General features: G+C 43.1%; 1 protein-coding gene across 5 annotated transcripts in view; it reads right to left on the bottom strand.

Annotated features, from left to right (window-relative positions):
- The window catches only part of LTBP1 (latent transforming growth factor beta binding protein 1), a 193,926-nt gene extending 182,611 nt beyond the window's left edge, over nucleotides 1-11,315 (bottom strand). For 2 of the 5 annotated variants that reach the window (XM_030499518.1, XM_030499519.1), the window contains exons 1-2: nucleotides 10,415-11,308; nucleotides 9,743-9,813 (exon numbers count right to left, since the gene is read on the bottom strand). In XM_030499518.1, the coding sequence (XP_030355378.1) occupies nucleotides 9,743-9,813; nucleotides 10,415-10,863 (520 nt within the window). In that variant the 5' untranslated portion in view covers nucleotides 10,864-11,308. Of the gene's footprint in view, nucleotides 1-9,742; nucleotides 9,814-10,414 lie in introns of all 5 variants that reach the window. The other 3 variants (XM_030499517.1, XM_030499515.1, XM_030499516.1) reach the window with 3 other exon arrangements.
- Between the last annotated feature and the right edge of the window lie 8,900 nt (nucleotides 11,316-20,215).

Here is a 20,215-nt window from a genome sequence, read left to right as displayed (position 1 = left end):
ACCCTCAATAGATTTTTCTGTCAGAATTCAATGATCTGCTTTTTGAACCTGTTAGTATATAGCATCCAAACTTGCTGTGCCAAGAAATTGGTCACATTGGAAGGCCAGGCATAGACAACATAACCAACATCCCTCCACTTTCCAGAAGCTTTGTGACGGAACACAGGGCCCTTTGAGTTTGGTTTTTGTGTTTTAAGACCACGCAATCTATATCTACTAAAAATAAGCTATGGTGCTACATTTGCCTTGGAAATCCCTGCGCCACAAAAAGCTGAAAGCATTTTCTGTGGCTGTACCCCTTTTTATGCATCTTTCCCTAATCAGCTACTGCTCGCCACCATCGCAGACAGAATAGTGAATTAAAGGGACGCGTAGCAGGCCTGGTATGGTTGTGTTTACAACATTCCTTCAGAAATGCAAGTGTGAAATACAGACATTACCATCAGGCTTAAACACACCTCTTTCAACACATCTGTATGTCGCTTTGGAACTGATCTATACATACACGCTTTTCAGTCTATGGGCTTGTATTATTTTTGTTAAAGAGTATATAAATATTTGCAGGAGCAAGACCTAAAATAAAAGGTTTATAACAGTTTTAAAATATGAAAATATTTTAAATCTTCTACATGTACAGAATGTATTTATGTTTTCATATACTAAATTAAGCATAATTTATAACATTAAAACCGTAAGTAAAAAATATTATCATATATTGAAGTTTAGATTAAAATTTCTTTTTCAGACATTCTGAAAGACTCAAAACACAGGTACAACTCCATTTGTCATGAAAAAACTTTTACATTCAATTCCTCGTAACTCTTGATTTAAGATCATTAAGATCTGATTCCTATGCTAATCACTTTGATTTTATCTCGATTCACAATTACCTTCTTCAAACAGTAACATCTCATCTACAAGTTTATTTCTTTGTGTCTCTAGATCATGTGGAGGATTGAAATGCACAAAAATGTACTTTTCAGTGAGAAACAGTAAAGAAATTTAAATGTCCCACAAGTTTCCTGCACCCAAGTTTCTAACCTTTCAGCTTCGGCTCCACCTTTAAGCACCTCTTATCAAGCAACTGCTGTTGGTTAATACTTAAAATATCCACAAAAGTTTTTCAATGTCATTCCTGAACTTCTAATACTTCGATACGAAAAATACACTACAAGTGTTGTGAGCTTGTGTTATTTCTAGTGAGCCCATGCACTAGATTTTTCCTTTCTGTTTCCACATAAAATTTAACATACCCTTTCCCCCCCCTCCTCTTAAGCTTGCTTAATAGTCAAGCATCAGTTTAATCAGAATGCACTGACTTCCAAAAAATTTCCTCACTGCACGCATTGGCACAGTATATATCAAATTCTCTCATAGGAGTATATAAATCCTGTCAGACAAAATACATGACGGAGAACAAATAACAGAAAATCTAGTAACTGGAAAGAGATTATAAGTGTGGGGCTATTTCAGATTCCAGCATAAACTGGTTGAAAAATGATGCATGCATTAAGTTTACAGAAAGGGGAAAAAGCAGCACTGTGACGTGAATGTATCTGTGCTTAGAGCAGAAATTTCAAGTTTCTTTACATGCAACATAGGAATACTGTTAAAGGCACAGCAAATACTGCCTCTCATTTCATTAATTCAAGATTTCTGTTCTTCAAGCACACAAGGAAACCAAACCAAAGCTCATCCTGGTTGATTGCACATCCTAAACAAAAAGTTGTGATACAAAGGCACCTTTAACTCCTGCTGTGTTGAAAGACAGAGTGATGATCCCCCGCTGATTCCAAAAGAAAAGCAGTGAAGCAATTTCTCTGGAGAACAACAAGCTGTGGGTTCCAAAAGGAAAGAGGCATATTCCAGTTTCCCTCAGAAAAATCTGAATACAGTGCTGACATGCTGGAGAAAAGCAGTTTATAATAGTTTCCTGTTCTCCAAATTACCTCACCACTTACTTATATGCTTTTATTCTGGATACCATTTTAAGTCTTTTAAGTTACTGTCAGGATTGAGGATGCAACACTGGAAACTAGAAACCCAAAAGCTAACTAAAGGAGCACTTGGTGCTCACCATCTAATGCTTTTCTGGGGATCTAGCTCTCCATCTGAGTATCTCCAAACAGTTTTCAAAAGTTGAATTTTACCAGAAATATACCCAACAATTCTACACATTCACTGGGGATGGGGGAGAAAGGAATTTGTGAACATGGGTGAGACAACCATGTTGTAAGACCATTCTATAAAAGGTTGATAATATTTAAATAATCAGAATAAATGGCATTAACCGCAGAAAATCTGTATGACCTCTAGACTACTAATGAAGGAAGTACTACAACCATCTGTGTCTTCCTACACAGGAACTTTGTTTTTATCACAACTATATGGACTGAGGGAATTCTTTCCCTAAATATACTTCAAATAAAAGCATGTGTCACTGTTGGAATTCTTCACTGGTCCACTTCAAAACATCTGATGCATTTCCACACTGGCACGGATAGCTACATAAACATCCAAGAAAGGAGGGAAACAAAACCCAATGCTTTTGGCATACATATGTCTTTTAAAACGAACATAAATTGGAGTTTCTGCCCTAACCTAGTGACAACACAACATACTTTATTAAGATTATTCTCAATGTATCTTCATAGCATTATCACTAAATGCCAAGATTTATCAGAATTGAATAGCAGCTATACTGAAATACTTCAAAAGCCTAACTTCAGACACATTATTTTATCAGTCATAAGAATATAACATGCTGTTTGACACTTGACATTTCCATTCATGTTGTGTTTACTGGAGTTTATATAAATACTTGTTAGGCTGTACAATCTGGGAGACATTTTAAAGTATTAATTACATGAGATGGTAATTATACATGTTCTGACAGTACAAATATTTCACATGCTAGAGATCCTTCTATCATTTTAGTATCAAAAAAAAAAAAAACAACCAAAAAAACCCCCCCAAAACATTAAGAAATCACTCACTGCAGAACAGACTAAACCAAGGAAACCAGCAGATTCACATGTTACACACTGTTCTTGCTTGCTGGTTAACACTTTGGCCTGCAATCCTTTCAATTCTCTTAACCTTTCTCATTATAGTGTTTATTCATTTTGTCACAAAATACTTTGTAAGAAATACACAGGAAACTGAACAAACTAAGAGAAACTCAATAAAGAGACAATTGGAAATTTTTGACTGGATGCAGGATTCAGACAACGGAAGTGTTACAGAAAAGACATACCAGAGAAAAGACTGTTAATCATAATAGTCATTAAAATGCTAAGAACAATAAAGTTTTTCCGAAAACCAACCAACTCTCAATTAGAGTTCACCAATTAGTTGAGCTTCTCTGAAAACCCAGGCCTAATCTGCCATCTAGAGATAACAAAAAAAAACCTTATTTGAATTATGAAAAACCAAATCTTCCCATAGGACACAAAATCAATCCCCCTTTATTAGGAAGCAACTCTGCAAAACTCTAGGTTTATGCAGGGACTACTATGTGCATTTCACGAAAAAGAACATGGCTGAGAAGAACTATTTTTAGCTCTGTATTTAAATTAACATCTTGCTTTGCTAACATGTAAAACCTTCTTCCCCTCCAGTGTGCAGTCAGAAATGAGGAAAGATGCCAAAGCTTTGCTTTCTTTCTGTAGGCAATGGAGGGGATCTGTTTTCTAGGAATAAATTAGGCTGTGCAAGTCAAGTACTGGTGCTTTTAAAGGCAGAGAAAAAAAGGGGAGAAAAAAAACCCAACCAAAAACATCACACACACAAAAAACCCAAACAAATGAACAAACAAAAAAACCCCAAAAAACCATCCCACAAAGTAAAAACCTCAAATCCAACACAGTATCAGTCCATGTTAGTTATGGAACACAGATTCACCTGATAATCTGAACTACCAAAAAAAAAGGGAAAGAAAAAATTACAAAAAACTAAACCCAAAACATGAACACTCCAAGAAAGCACCTAATATGTTTCAGTCTCATATTGGCATTCACTCCATGTGACCAGAGTACACCTAGTCAAAAATAAAACACTAAGCCCTGAAACATGCATACCCATGGGCCTCAGGTCACCAAAACCAAAGGCTTTAGTCTATACACCTGCTTCCATTAGTCCACGCTGCATACTAATGTAGACAAAGCCAAAGATTATAAGAATCTGGATCCTGGATTCTCCCCCTTTCCCAAGGACAGTAAGTTAAAAATAAAGCAGAGCATAACCCCCACTGAGGGCTAACAAGAGCTTTCCCACACAAGAGCCAATCTATTCCCTGTATATGAAATTCAAAAGTTTTATTTAGTACTACAGTAGCCAGTACAGGAGAGGCAAAACCAAGCTGCTCAAGAAATGGCTTCCAGTTTTTTTTCAATTTTGAAGTGTTTAAAAACAACATCAAAGAATAGATTAAAAAGGACTAATGTATAGGTCAGTTACATGGGTCAAAGTAGTTATGTCTTTAAGATTGAGACATTTAATTTTGATTTGGGCATAACTTGAAGGAGATTGATGCTGCTTTTACTGAGATGATGGTCTTAGAATGAGAAGAAACAACATTTGGGGAGAGTATGTTATAGTTAGGCTTTGTATACACAATGTAAATAAACAGAACTTGGTAAAACTCGAAGCCACAAAACTGATTAAGCACAAGTCTCAGGAACCATTTATCACCAGAAAACCTCCATGAAGCACAGCTGCAAACATCTGAAGTACTCAGTTTCAGTGATCCTAGATACCAACATTCCTAAGAGCTGAACTGAAGACAGGAATAGAGCAGATTCTGAGCAACCAATATTAAAATATTTAGTGTCAGAGTTTTATATCTAATTGGAGGAATAATGTATGCTTCCAAGTCTGCAGGTCTGGATCCTAACTCTATGTCAGAACAAGACCAAGGCATGCAACCTTTCCCTCACCTTCCCCAAGAAAATTCAGGAGCACAAGCTAAAAGCAACTTAGGGCATGTTCCATCCAGATCTTGGACAACTAGGGGTCTAGGACTACTAGTCACATTGTAGAGTGCTCTTGTCCTGAAGGAGACGCAAAGCTGTAGCACGCTAACTCAGCAACAGCAAGAAGTAAAACTCTGAAAGTTTAGGGATCAGATGGCTCAAACTGAATAGCAATACACAAGCAGAGGCCGTGCAGATTCAGGAACTGAACAAAGGGGACCCATCCTCTGGACAAGTATTAGCACAACTTTCTAATCTCCTTCTCCGGCAGGAAGACTTTACTGTTGTATATTTTCTTATTCTGAAAAATAAATTAAATCTTATTTAATTAAGCTAAACACTTATCTAATGTTGAGCCAGGAAGTCTTTCAAAAGGAAAGAGAATTAGCAAGATAATCTTCTAATTAAAAAAACAAAAAAACAAAACAAGACTACAGACTCTTATTTTCTGATGACCTTTCGAGGTGCCTGAGCACACGACAGACAGGAAAGCACTTCATGACCAAACTCAAAGAATCCAGTCCAGCTCCAACTCTAAAATCCTCACCTTATGTATGGATTACATGCATGCACACACAGAATACCTTCAGCTAATAAAGACACAAAATCTTTTTTCTCTTAATTGACAACAATGGTGTACGTGGGCTTTACATCTACACAGACAGTAATTCATGCCCCTATGTGAAATTTACTCTAAACATAATCCTGCAAAATCCACTTCCTCACCTGTTTTTCCCATGAGCCTTTCTTACACCTCTACAATAAGGAACTCACGCTTCAGTGTTCCATTAACAGCCAGCTCTCTCCTTCCAACTACCATTAGTTAATTCTCATCATTATGTTCGTGAAAGTTAAAATTTCTCCAGGCAATGCTGTTTTTTAAACCATCCAGTTTGTGAGAACACTCACAAACAACTGATATTAATGTTCCAGACAAAACATAATAACACATTTTAGAAAGGGGTTATTATTACAATCAGGTGGTTCTTTTAAGGTATCAAATCCTGCATACAATACATAATTTCTTTTTTGACTTCCCAACATGAAAAACAGTGCCTTGCAATCATTAAGAAAAAAAAACCAGAACAAACAGAAGGGCATATTTTGTAGGAAGTAGTATTAACTAACAGAAATTTAGTTGCAAGTAACAAAGTAAGGGACAACAGCTTTCAATAGGATAAACATGCAACTGAAAGGCAGGAATTCCTAATTTCCAGTTTAGGCCTTCCAAACAGTTGTTATAACTTGTCCAAGGCCACATTTAACCTATGGCTCAATTTCCATAAATGAAATAAATAATAAACCCCACACACTTTAGGTTTATTTGCCTTACAGCCATGTTATAGGGTTAATTAATGTTTGTATAATGCTCGGATTATGCAACAAGTACTAACAAAACAGGATTTCTCCAGCCTTGGGGGTAGTTTATTATTGCACTTGCACAGATTATAATCTATGATAACTATGACTGGAAGACAATCTTTGTCATAAACCCTTTCACATGCTTTCCAAAGTGTTTATTGCTGTGGTTGATTTTTTCCCACCTTTGTCTTTACCCAAAGGTGAATGTTCTGAACACTTCAAAAACGTTGGTTTGATTGTTAGACATCATTCTCCCAGTGTAAAGCAATTCTGAATACTTTTATGACTTCATCTTTTTAACTAGAATGATGCAGTTCTTCATAAGCAAAGTCACACCAAGTTTGGAAAAGAAGTTCTTAAGATACAACTTTACAATGTAAAACTGAAATATGAGGCACAGAGGAGGAAAAGCCTATATGCCCCAAATTGGATAGGGTAGGTACTCTCATAAAAGTAGCTCACAGGAAAACAGAAGGTCACCTTCTGAGGAGACTGTCATGCTTTGAAGAGACCATGAATACGGTAAACACAACAGGCAGTTCAGCTTCAAACCAAAATTTGGAGGAAGGACTTGAAAAGTCCAGTTGCCTCCTCCATACAGATGCTGTCCTCTGACCCGCAACAGAAACACTTCAAATGCCTCCTGTTGCTGCTACTGAGGGAATGCGATGCAGCTGCCACTGCTCCCAGCCAGGCTGCCACCCACCTGGGATAGAAGCCCGCAAGGGAAGGGCAGCCTCAGCCATAGCCCCATGCATGATAAAGCAGGGCTAGCAAACATCACCAAGACAAAGGGAGGAGGAAGATTAACACAGCCAGAGCTGCAAGACCATACCTCTTCCCTTCGACCCCTTTTTCTGTGGGTTACCAGCAGGCTTATTCACACAGGTGCAGCAGAGCAGAAACACATGCTGCTTGTTCCAGCCTGAGATTACACCTGAGCTAACAGCCTCGCTGATCAGAGCTGGCTCTCAGCACTCTGGTTCTGGAAGCACAAAGCAGACAAATGGAAGTTGGCTCTGCAAAGAGCCAGAATTGTTCTGGGGTTTATAAGCTCAGGCTTTACACCATGCAAGAGAATATAAACTGTCCCTAGAGATCCAATAGCTTATTAAAGTGATACTGAACCTGAGCTAATAAACCCCGACAGATCCAAACTGACTCTGCACGAAGTCAGCTCAGGTGTGCCTGCATCTGTGGCACAATTAATCCACAACTGCAATAATCCACTCAAAACCAACAGAGAGTCCATTATCTGAATTTAAAAATAACTTCTTTTTACTGGACACAAGGGGTTAACATTTGTTCAGTTATAGGATTTCTGTTCTTCTGAAAGGAACATCAAGAGGTTCCAGAAAAGGAGATAGCTGGCTTTTATGACTGTGAGACTAATCTTCCATAACTAAATCAAGTCAATGCTATCTCATGGTTTGCCCAAGTTACAAAACAGACAACTTCAGTACATTTAGCACTTCCCCTGGCTTGCCAAGAGAGGGGTAAAACCCAGAAGATCCAAGCCAAGTGTATTATACCACTGCTAGGATGTACCACAGTAGCAGAAAAAATATTTAATGCTAAGGAGAGCCCAATATCAGAGACACAAAATGAGAAAGAATGGCCAAAGAGAAAAATCACGCACACACCCCCCTTTCTTTTAACTCTTTCTCCACTGTTCTATTCCTCCAATCACTATATGAATGAACCAAGTAATTCATTGATTTAAACGAGATTCTACAGAGCTATCCCATAAAAACATAATTGTCTGACTTAGTCCTTATGGAAGACCCTAAAAACAAACAGGAATTTAAAAAAAAAAAAAAAAAAGAGAGAGCAGACAATAAAGAGAACAGTTGAATGATAATGGAAGAAGTCAAAAAAAGACAAAAAGGACAAAAAGCAAAGAAAACTAAATTTATTAAAAAAAGTTTAAAAGGATGAAACTTGAAATGAAAGTCTCTGGAAGACAGAAAGAGAAAAAATATTAAAATTTGGGGGGGTGTGTCTTCAAAATAGTGAAAATAAAATTGGTTGACAATAGGATTTCAGTTGGAATAGTTGAAATACAGTATTTTAATTAACCTCATGAAATTATTAAGAGGTTTTATTCACTGTGATTGGGCTTTCAGCTAAGGGAGGTGTTTATTAAGGTTTGCAATTATCCTCAAAATATATCACCGTAAACTGAAGGAAATCATTCTAGTACTTGTAACGTGTTAAGCAAAAAACCTGACTAACCTAACACAGCAGCATGTACTTTAAGCTGAAAATGCTAATTTAGAAGACTATCTTAAATTCATGCCTAAGTTGGTCAGGGAAATTGTAAAGTTTTGTCTTTAACAGCCTACCGTAATAAAGTCTTTGCTTCTTAGCAACAGTTCCATACAGGTCAAAGGTACTTGACCTTACTGAGGATTATAAATGTGACTGATCCCTATTGTGAAAAATCCCACACAGGGACAAAAGCCACTATAAAAAAAGCCCAGAGTTTGCATCTTGAAAGCATTGTTTACTCCATGATACTCCAACTCTCAGGGGCAGAAGCCTGTCCCGATGAACTGATGTCTCAAGACCTTCCCAATATAGCTGATACCTAAAGGGGTTTCCTGAAGAAAAAAGTATGTCACTCCAGTCTTACATGACATCATGGCAACATCACTCCCATTTAGCCATTTATGGTTATCCTGAATCCTGCCTAAATCAGCAGAGATTCTTCCTCTTTCACATTAGAAAGGTCAATACAAGCATAACTGCATTGACTCAGTGTTATTTTATGCACATATTTTGTGTTTCTAAATATCCCAGTAAAGGTACATCCCTCCACACGTCCTTCTCCAAAGCCATCTCTTTTGCCTTGTTCAAGGCTCCAAAAATTCCACACCCAAAACACAGGATCTTCACACAGGCTGCTGGTGAAAAGAAAGTATGGGGAGAAGGCAATTCCTTGCTCTCCACCTGCACTCCTCTGGCAGGTTCTTTACCCTATTAAGCCCCCCCTGTTAAAACAACTCCTAACACCCAAGCATTAATGTGTGTGGGATTTTTCCACAAAAACTAACTAATCTCTCTCCAAAAGCACCACAATCTGTGCTGACAAACATAAGAGGCACCTGCCGCTCATCCTTTAGCAAGGCTGAAGGTTATGAAGAAGGGATTTAGGGACGAAAAGTGTTACAACTGCAGCGCATTGTGATGCTGTGGAAGAAGGGCATGAGCAAGCATGCAGGTAATCCACACCAGTGCAGTGCAGGTGGGATCTGTAGCACAGCCAGCACCTCTTTGCCCACAGCCAATGTCAGCACCCACCACCTCGCCAGATGCCAGTGCGGTCCCCACAAGTCCCCCCGCTACTGACCTCAGTGGTGTCGCCCCACCTCACCCTAACAACCTTGACCTACACGGTTACTCACGTTTGATGCACCTCTGGGAGCCCGTGGCCTTGCTCCAGCCGTGGCAGCACTGCCCCCCGCAGACATTGACCCTGCAGAAACAGCAAAGAGGGACGAGGGTCCGGCGGGGCCCCTCCCGGCGCCGCGGCGGCGGCCGGCTCCGGTCCCCATTCCCAGCCGGGCTGCGGGGCGGGCGCTGGGCCGCAGAGAGAAAAGGCGGGAAGAATCAAACCTCCCGATGAGCGGCTGAGGAAACTCCTCGCCCAGCACCGGCTGCGTTTGGAGCCGCGGGACGGGGCACCCCGAGCGCTGCCTCCAGCGGCGCAAACCACACCGGCGGTGGGGCCGCAGCTCGCCCCTGAGGGCTGAGGAGAAGGCGCGCGGGCGGCCGCGGGGCTCCTCGCGCGCTCGACGCCTCAGCCCGGGACCTTCGGCGAGCTCTGGGGGGCGGGGGAGGGAGCCGGCCCCGCGCGCCGCCTCAGGTACCGCGCGGAAGCCGTAAGGAAACGGCGGGTTCGCAGCCAGCCGGGCAGCGGTGGCGCGGGCTGCCCCCTGGCCCTCGTGAGGGGAGGCGGCAGCGGCCGCGATGAAGATGCTCGGGGCGGTGGGGAGGCTGCGGGTGTGTGGCACCGCCTCAGCCGCGCAGGGGAGCGGGGGGACGCGCGGGGCACGGCGGGCGGGAGGGCGCCTTACCCCGGCAGCGGCGGCAGCTGGTGCTTCTGGCGGAGGGGCAGGCCGGCGCTGCTGTTGCCGTGGGGGCCCGGCGGCGGCTTGGGCCGCGGGCTGAAGCGGGCCGGCTTGGCGAAGGAGGAGGAGGCGCGAGCAGCGGAGTTGGGGTGGACCTGCCCGGCGGGGCTCAAGCGGAGCGGGACACCCACGCCGCCCGGCTTGCTCATCCGCCGGGTCCGCTCCACGGTGCCGCCGCTGTAGCGTGTGTTGAGCTGTACGTTAAACGTGCGCTGCTGCTGCTCCCCCCCGAGGAGGGTCGGGCGCTGATGCCGGCTGCCAGAGGAGCCCCCCCGGCCGGGCTGCAGGACGTACGTGACCCTCCTCAGCCTGCCCTTTTCGGAGGCTGCGAGCGCCGGTGACAAAAGTGCACAGGCAGTGAGGAGGACGATGAATCCCCATCCGATCCGAGCCATTTCCACTGCGCGACACCTACAGCCGCCGAGCTTCGCGGACCCCCTGTGCAAGCGTTTCCTCCACCAAAGAACGCCTGTGTGCGATCTGCGCCCGCGGTGCGGATCCCTCCTCCGCTCGCTGCCCCCCAACCTGCTCGGGGCGGGAAGGGGGGTGGGGGGAAAAGGAAAAAAGCCTCAGGTTCCTCACACCCGCCCCCCAGACTGTTAGGAAAGTTCAGCAAACACGTCGCTCCGTGGAGCAGGAAAACATCGTTGGAAGAAAGGAAGCGGAGGGTGCGAGCCGAGCTGCGAGCCGGAGCGGGAAGGGAGGAGGAGCAGCAGCAGGGGAAGGGTGTTTGCTGGAGGGGGGTGGTCGCAATGCAGAGCAGATGTTTCGGTTGCCGGAGCTGCCAGGGGTCTGCGTGCGGGCGCAAAAAACGGCTCTTAAGCCAGTCCGGGCTGGTAAAACTCCTCTCTTTAAGAGTTTCTCCGCGAGTGGGTGTGTGCGGGAAGGGATGGGGGTGCCCCTGCCCCGGTGCCGGCCCCACGCAGCCAATCTGGCCGCCGTGACGTCAGGCGGCGCTCCCCGGGCGTGGGGCCGGGGCCAGGTGACAACGATGGGGCCGGGGCCGGGGCGGCCGCGGGGGTCCCGGCTGCGCGCGGGGCGGTGGGAGCCTGCGCCGCTCAGCGAGCCTCGGGAGTACCTCCTTTAACTTAGGGGCGTCGGGCTGGGTCTGCCCCTGGCACCCGCAGGACGGCTGCCCCGTGCAGCGCGGGCAGCGTACCTGTAGTTTTGCAACAGCTGAGCATTTCTCTTCTATTTTAATGGAGGGAAGGCTTTAAACCCCCGAAAGCTTCATACACGTGCTTCACTTTTTAGGTAGGAACTTGGTGAAAGCACTCACACACGTTAAAGGTAAGCACGTTCATCAGTCTCTGTCTGATGAGAGTCGTAGGTTTGAGATTGGTCTTAGGAGACATCCTAGCAGGAGTAGGAGGGACCGCATTTTTCCTTGTGTTCCTTTATGTTTGTAAAGCAGTGTGTTTTCCTAAAGAACAAAATACAAACCACAATTGTACACTTGGAATTAATACACGAGCAAAACTGCCTACGTTTTTCTCCAGTGTGTCTTGACCGTTAGCACTGTAAATAAAAAAAGTTCACAAAATAACCCAAAGGTTACATCTTTTAAAATACTCAGAAGCTGATGTGTCCAAGTTCTTTCCAAGAAACTTTGCAGAGAATCAAACAGTTTGCAAATCCAACCGGTTGGAATCCAGGTCCTCCTCCCTGGGTTCTCCTCTGCTCTTTTCCAGAGCTTTAAGGACACTGACCCTGGCTCCAAACTGATGAGATTTTGTTCTTACATTCTCTTGGTGCAGCTACAGAGCCGGCACAGGGAGCAGGAGGGTTTTACATTGACAGGATTCCAGGCAAGAGCCGGTGTTAGGAGCACAACGGTCCCTTCCTCCTTAGTTCTCATCTATTTAAAACTGTTCAAAAATAAATAGAAGTTTTAAATAGATGAGCGTTTGGAGCTTTCTATAGTCACAGTGTAAGGGAGCCACACTGATATTGAAGGCTTCTGCTCCCATGCCTTCAACGCTCTGAATTGAAACCCAGTGTTTGAAAAGAAAATGCCGCAAGCACTGGGGGCTTCTAAATCCACAGTGGGCTAAACTAGAATGAAATTCTGTGGTGGTTCAGAAAAAAACCCAAAACTGAGATAAAGCCTGAAAGGAGCCCCAGCTTGAAGATAACTAAGAAGCTAACTGCCTCCTCTTTAGCAAACATATACATCTGTTGTTTTTTTAACTTGCAAGACATTCTCAGCATCTGAACTGTTCACCCTTCCGAAGGCTAATTGTTGTCAATCCTGAGCATGCTAAATGTTTTTACAGTGTTGAGGGAACAAAAAATACCTTGAAATCAGAGAGGTGGGGTGAGGACTGAGTAAGTGGAGAGAAACTGATGTGGTGCTCAGGATTGTTGCTCTGCGCAAGGCTGCTGTCCTTCAGAAGTTTTCCAGAATGAGATCACAGCTACGTGTGTGGCTGGGTTTGTTGAACAGAGGGCAAAAACTGCATCATTCCACACCAGAAGCCAGTTGCTTTTAAGAAATGTGGGCTTTAAGTCATGTCAAGCAGGGGGCAAATGTGGTGTGTTACTGGCTACTGTACAGCAAATGGTAAGGGACCTCAAGGGAAACACAGCCACAAAGGTGGATGCTTTGCATAAAATGATCAAGGTTTAAAAACATTCTTGAAAAATTATTATCTGAGATTAACTGGTTGAGGTCAAGCACTCCTCACAAATTTACATGGCAGATCTGACTTTCAGCGTTCTCTTTTTTCCTCTAACAAGGAAATCCACCCTTTTCTGTTTATCTGGTTCTGGTCACTTTTTTTAACTATTTTTCCTCCCCCAAGTTTGGAAGGTCTTGGGTGTTAGGGGCTTGGCTGCAGCAACATGTTGGGTTGGCTGTAGAAGTTTTAACAGCTAAAAGAGAACTTCAGTGAACTGCCACTGCAGCCTCAAGCTCAGCTCAAAATTTCTTCATACGTAGAAGTACCTGCTTCCAAAGGACAAAAAGCACAACATCTGTCCAGCACCAAACAACTAGATGCTGGCCTTCCAAGGACAAGCCAAGTGGCTACTAAAGTTCCTGAGGATCCTCTAGTAAATGGTATCACTGCTTGTGAGAAACCTGCTCTCCCCACCTCCTGTGGAAAAGGTACTAAGTCTGCAGTTAGAAACAGGAGTCAGTACCTCACACCACCTACCAGCCACACCATTCTCTTAAAGAAGGCTTGGGAAAGCAGTTCCCGCTGTTTCTGTTCCTTTCTCCCATGGTTTGTGACTAAAGGGTGAACACAGACACAAAGAAGGGTCCTTAGTCTACACCTCCCACAAGAGGGACAGTCCTCTGGGTGCTCTACTGTAAGGGCGTAGCTGAAGCTGAGAAGGGAAGAACTGGCTGGAAGATGGGGAGCTTATGGTGGATGCTGGTGGCAGAACTGCTGCCTGATGAGATGGCAGGCTTCAAGGGTTGAAGGCTTAACAGACAGGGGAGAAGCCACTTTAAGAGTGTATCTGCAACAAGAACAAAAATAGCATTATTCAGACCAAAATGAAAGCAAGAACTAAACTGCTGTATATGTTTTTGTTCAAGTCTCATGACTTTGGGGCCCATCCCATGAGTTGGGTGAGGAAGGACAATTGGTTTTGAGCTGTCAAAGTTGGCAGCTCTCAGACCTCCACAGTTCTTTTTCAGCAAATAAAGTAGGTGAGACAGGACTGTGGCCCTATGTCTCAGAGGATGTGTCTGGTGCATAGACTTGCAGGGACCTTCGCAGGACACTTCAGGGAAGATGGACATTACGTTGAGAGTGAAGTCATCTGAGCACAGATGATCACTCAGCCTTCCTATACAGCATAGTGCCACAGTATCTCCCTGTGACCCCATGTTGAGGTTAGCCAGGCAGTAAATTTGATGATTGTCAATGCCCAGTGTGTCAGGCTACAGGGCCAGCAAGTGGCCCTGGTGGTCTTGTAGATCCACCATGCAGCAAGCTGTAGCCTGCAAGGAAAGTTGGCTTGGGAGCTCACTTAGAGTTTGACAAGGTTAAATGCTGTGTTCAGCCCTAATTTTGGCTATAGAAGAACACTTCTACAGTAGCGTAACTCCATTAGCTTCAATAATATTACTCCAAACTTCTTCCAAGCTAAAGAAGGAAAAGCAGTCTCTGTAATTCCTTGTAAGCTGAGAATCAGCTGGAGACCTGTATCTGCTGTTTTCTTTCTCTGTACCATACAAGTATCTGCAAAAACACCCCTGTATGTTGCAGGCAAAATTATACCCTTAGCCACAGCTTTGTACAGGTAACATGACTCTAATTTAGAAGGCATTTCTTTTGAACAAATGAGAACAGCTTAGTTCCATTGTCATCAGAGTACAGAAAATAAGTAATTGACCTTTGTTATGTCACTAAAGTATATAGCACACATGACTCTGAATACATACATGAAGTAGATTTGTGGAGTAAGACCATGTTGATGCTAGTATAATTTCCGCAGGGTATTTTTTGAACTGAACTGCACCTTCCGTCAGGCACAAACTGTAATTACGGTTTGAAACTAACATCCTGAGGTCTCAACAGTTCCTGAGGGTTACCAGAGTATAAATATTAATAATGCTTCACAAAAACACAAGTCCTGCTCACTCTGTTCATGTAGGCACTTATATGTACTCCCAAGGAACTCAGATAGCCAGACTAGGTCTGGATGGATGCATGAGGCTTAGAAGGGAGCAGCTTAGCTTTGCTGGACCCATTCACTACTGGTGGCCCTCCTTTGTGACTTGGAGATCTGTAATGATCAACTTTGACATGTCTCTCTGTTTCCAGACTCACATTACATTACCTTGGGTAAACAACTTTCTGCTTTCCCCTTCTTGGATTTGCTACCATGAATGCATCTTTGTAGTGCCTTCCCCAGCACCTCCTCTGAAAGAAGTCATCATCTCCTAGTGCATCATTATTGCCACTGTGATCAGGGCTCTGTTGCATTAGGCTCTATAACACATGTGCCAGCAGATAAATTGGCTTTTCTGACTGGGAGCCACAAAGTCCTGAAGCAGACTAGCTTTTCAGAGATGAAGGAACTGAGATTTAGAGCCTGGTCCGTATATAAATTCTTATCTTGGAGCAGTACGGGTCCTATGTGGCACTGAGTGTCTGAAGCAGTCAGATTAGCGTGCAGATAGTCCAGAGCTACAAGTCTAGATGGGAAAAGAAGACTGACTAATGGTAACCGGGGGAATGGTCATCACTCCCCCCTGGACTGCTACCAAAGGAGTTTGCCATAAGGACTCTTTCTTTTTTGCATTAAGACACACTGAAAGTTGGATCCATTTGGCAGAAGTCTAATGCCAGTCTATCACTACTGACCACCACCATACTCAACAAAATACATGCTAAAGACAAGTAGGAGTTGGCTTCTTTTCAAGGTGCTGACATAACTGTTGTAGTAAAAGAAGTTGTGGAGATTTGCGTAGTCTTGGATTCCATTCCATAATTCCTGAACTAGCAGAAATCTCAACTATTTGGCAGTTTCACAATTCTCCTCACATACATAAAATAACTGATTCAGAAATACAAGATTTTTTTTTTAAGACATGAAAATTTCCATACTGTGCTGTTCAAATTATTCTCCTCAAGGAAATAAATATATCTTGTCTACAAAACAATTAAAATATCCATTGAACTTTTTTATTACATTATTCCTTGCAATTGCTTGTTTCTTTGTACAATCCCGTGCACACTGAAAATAAATAAACTGCAGAGGAGATGAGGTGGAAAGGACCACAAAAAAGAGAAAATACATGTAATTATTTCACTTTACCTTAGGAGAAGACATATTTAAACTAACACATTCTTCACAAAAGCAAAGTAAATATTATAACTAATATTTGAAAACTCTCACAGCATGTCTATGTCATATGCCAAGAATACTAACCTCTACAAAAATAAACTTCAGCAGTGGATCCTGATTTTTCACTGTTGCCCTGTGTGCTGCCCAGACTTATGGAAAGCTGTAGGAAAAGTGTCTGTGTAAAATAAAGCCCTTCTGACTTGAATTAACATCAAAGAATATCTTAAAGATTTCATAATTATACATAATCCAGGCAGACCAGCTCATCAGCATAAGTGGAAGAGAAGCAGACAGAAGTGGTATGAGACTATGGAAAGAGGAGCCATGGCTCATGGAAACACCAGCCATGATTACCTCTGCAGCAGCTGCTTAATAACCTGAAAGGTAATGTTTGCACCCCCTTGTCTGTGCTTGGTCTCCTCCTCCGACAGCTTAGGATGATGCTGGGTGGGTGGCTTGGGTATCTACTGTCTGCTTTAATCTTGCTCTCCACGTGGCTAAGAGAAACACAGCCCTGCTTAGACTGCTGTGCTAGAAACTAGAACCTGAGCTTGACTGGCAGGATAAACAATTGTTTAAAGACCAGCTGGGCACACAGAGCAACAGATCTTGGCTCTCTGGATTAAAAAAAGGGTATAGTACTACTTCTAATGATGCATTTGGAACAGCTCCCAGCCAAACCAATGTTAGAGGTTGGGAATATGTGTATAGGTCCTCTGTCTGCTGCTCATTCAAGGTTGGTGGTGGAAGGTGATAAAATGAAAATTACAAGCTCTTTTTTTATAAAAAAAAAAGTAGGTAGGGAGAAAAATGGTGGGCTTTCATTTCAATCACTTTTTCTCCAATAGCCAAATGTGTCTGCAGAGGTGTTTAATGTCAATCTGCAGTGTGTCTGTGTTTTACATCAGGATGCTTGAACACTGACCCTGGTCTGAGCAGGAGAACCTCTGAGGGTCCCCTCCACCCTTAGTTATTGTATGAGTCTGTGATGAGGTGTGGCATTGTGCCTAACAAGCAGCTCCAGGTGGAAACAGGTACAGCTCATGCCCATTTTGGGTGGGACAGAAACCAGTTTCAAGAAAGTAAGCCTGCAGGGTAATAATGTGCAAGGCTTCCTGGCGTAGGGTGCAGCTGGGAAGGAGCTTGAGGACTGGAGGAGCTAGGACATGCCTGAAGGGATAAAACAGACCCCAGAAAAAGGCTAAACACCTAGGCTCAAACATAGCACCAGGCACTGAACTGATCTTGCCACCAGGCAGGTTGTAACACAAGAGTACTGTAGAGAGATATGCCAGCCCAGCACAGAGCCTCACCTGTATTTAGAGAACAGAAATTCAGTCTGGCCTTATAGCAAAGGGGCTTAGCTAAGAAAGGCCTGGTAGGGACTGACACCACCAGATAATTAACACATGGTTTATAACTAGCCAAATCAAAGTGATGTGAGTGACTACTTCCAAAGTAGATATACTGTGGCTGTCGCAAATAGCTTGTGAGATCCTGAGCAAAAGCAGCATGTGGAGGTCAGAGAAAGCCAGTGAGTTAATTTGTCCTTATCACAACAGCCTCACATCTGATTCTTAGTTAAGGGCTTTTTTTCTGAGGCAGGATAAGTATGCCCAGAAGTAGATCAGATGCTGTTGTATTCCTGTGCAAAGGGACGGCAGTGATCAGCCCTGCTCCAGAGTGGTCTTCCTGGGACACAAGAAAGAGAATGCAGGAAGGACCTGCCTAGCAGTTCCCAGCAAGAAGGACTGTGATCCTAAATTGTGTAAAATGGACAACCACCCTCCACAAAGGGGTGGAGCAGGGGCATAAACAAGTAGATAAGCTGTTTTTCTCAGAAAGCTTCAACCTCAGTGAGCTACAATCAATGGAAAGACTTCCTACTGATTTTGCTGGTCTCTGGATTGAAGCCCATGTGTAGAGGGGTAGAGTATTTTGTGTAATAGCTTTAACCTACCTCAGAGTCTGTCACATCACCAGATCCTTTCTCCACGCCTGTTGGTTAGTTTTGCAGTGTTCGCCTGTTGGACTCAGGACACTGAGCCTAAACAAAGGATGATTATGAAAATGATAAAGATGTATCCTCCTTTAACAGCTGTGTTTAAGCTAAGTCTTCATAATTGTCAGATTGTTTTACGCTTGCCACCATAATTTACTGCACTTCCCTAAAGCAGTAGCAGATGAATCGAAACCACGCACAACTTGTGGCGCGTCCACAGCATGCCCACAACATCGTCCTGCTCTCAGACATTCCCGTGACGGCCAGCTGGTGAGTCATGCAACCGCAGGCCCTCACTGCTGGCAAGGGGAGCCCACCTGAGAGGCAGCCTTTCGCTCCTTCCTTCCTTCCTTCAGGCACTCACTCACTTCTCCCAGTGGGGCTCTAGTCTCCGGCAGAGGCGTGCTGATGGTCTCTTCAGAATCCTTCCGCGCACAAAAGCAGGCACTCCTGCCACTCATCTGCAGACTGATTTACTAGAATACAAAGATTTGCAGGGCAATATAATATCACATGCAGCAGATAGGAACAGTATGCACAGTCTTTTAGCCACACACATCTGTATTACTATCTGGAAATAACCTGAAGATGTGCCTCAGTGCTAAATAGTCTGTCTGTAAATAAGATTCTTGTTTGGATCACATGTAGTGGGGGTGTTGACTTTTAGCCAGCAGCACTCAGAAAATCCAGAAAATTATTTAGATTCAGGATCCACGTGTAGATGAATTCGCTAGCTTTGTTCATATTAAAGCTTAAATTTTCAGGGAAAGAAACCCTGCAGATTTCTATCCTTTTCTTTCAAAACAAACATACGATTTTCAAGGATCACCATTTTGACCTATCGGAGTATGTACAATCTTGAACTGAAAAGATGTAATCTGAAAACAAGAAGAATGATCTACCTCTGTACAGAAGCTTCTCACCTATTCCTATTCAAAGCACGTTGATGGCCATCTCTGACCTAAGATCAAATAATTCCTATACTCCTTCTAAGCTGAATTAATCTGTGTTAGCCCTCATTTTCTGTGGGGCTGTAGCCATGGCTGACAAGGATTGGGATTCTTCTCCAGTTTGATGATTCCCAGCAAGGTCCCTTGCAGGAGTTTTTCAAGCAGAGTTGATTTAAAGGCAACTGCAATTATGAAAATTAGAAATTATGACTGCCAACTATTTAAATTGAGAGAAACCCTCACCAGTTGAGAGAACCTGAACAAAGACCATATGTCAGTACTTAGCATTGACTGGCAAAAACACCAGTGGGTTTTTTGAGTGTTTGCCAGTTTTGCTTAAGAGACACTACATAACGTTCTCAGGGTCTGCAGGAATCTCTTGTGATTCTCTACAGATCAGTTAATCAAATACTGATATTTTCAGCTCCAGTGTTTCATTAGGCTTTTGCAAGCCACAATTATTTAGTTTTTCAATCTTGTCATCTACATTACCATGTATCTTTTGAAAACTAGAATATATTTCTACTAAATAATTTAGCTCTGCTCAAAGATAGGGCTGATAAATTGAACTTTCACTCCTACTACCTGTCATTATGTTTTATTAGTTTTAAAATGAGGTGGGTTATTTTCCCTCTGAAAGAATTTAAGATTTGTTTTTATTGCAGAGAGGATCAAGGTGATTTGAGAAAACAATTAGGTAGAACAAAGCCTTTTTAGAAAACTATACAGATAGTTACTCTGAACAAAAGATTTGCAACAGCAGCTTAAGTATTTCCTCATAATACGAAGTAGGGTTTGTAAAAAAAATTAATCCATATTCATAGCTTACGTATCAAAAGTGTGTGTTTGGAATCTGCATCCAAATCTCATCTCATCTCCCTACCTCTCTGTGATCTTCAAGTTTTCAGGCAGGCAGCACCTGGGGATTAAGTTCTGCCCTGTTGTGGAGAAACTGTTAAGTTTTGCCTAACCTACGTGTGTTTTAGA

The sequence above is a fragment of the Strigops habroptila genome, chromosome 10 (genome assembly GCF_004027225.2).
Source record: "Strigops habroptila isolate Jane chromosome 10, bStrHab1.2.pri, whole genome shotgun sequence".
In the NCBI taxonomy this organism is placed as follows: Eukaryota; Metazoa; Chordata; class Aves; order Psittaciformes; family Psittacidae; genus Strigops; species Strigops habroptila.
Note: the sequence above shows the minus strand (reverse complement) of the source record. Positions and strands in the feature narration are given on the sequence as shown.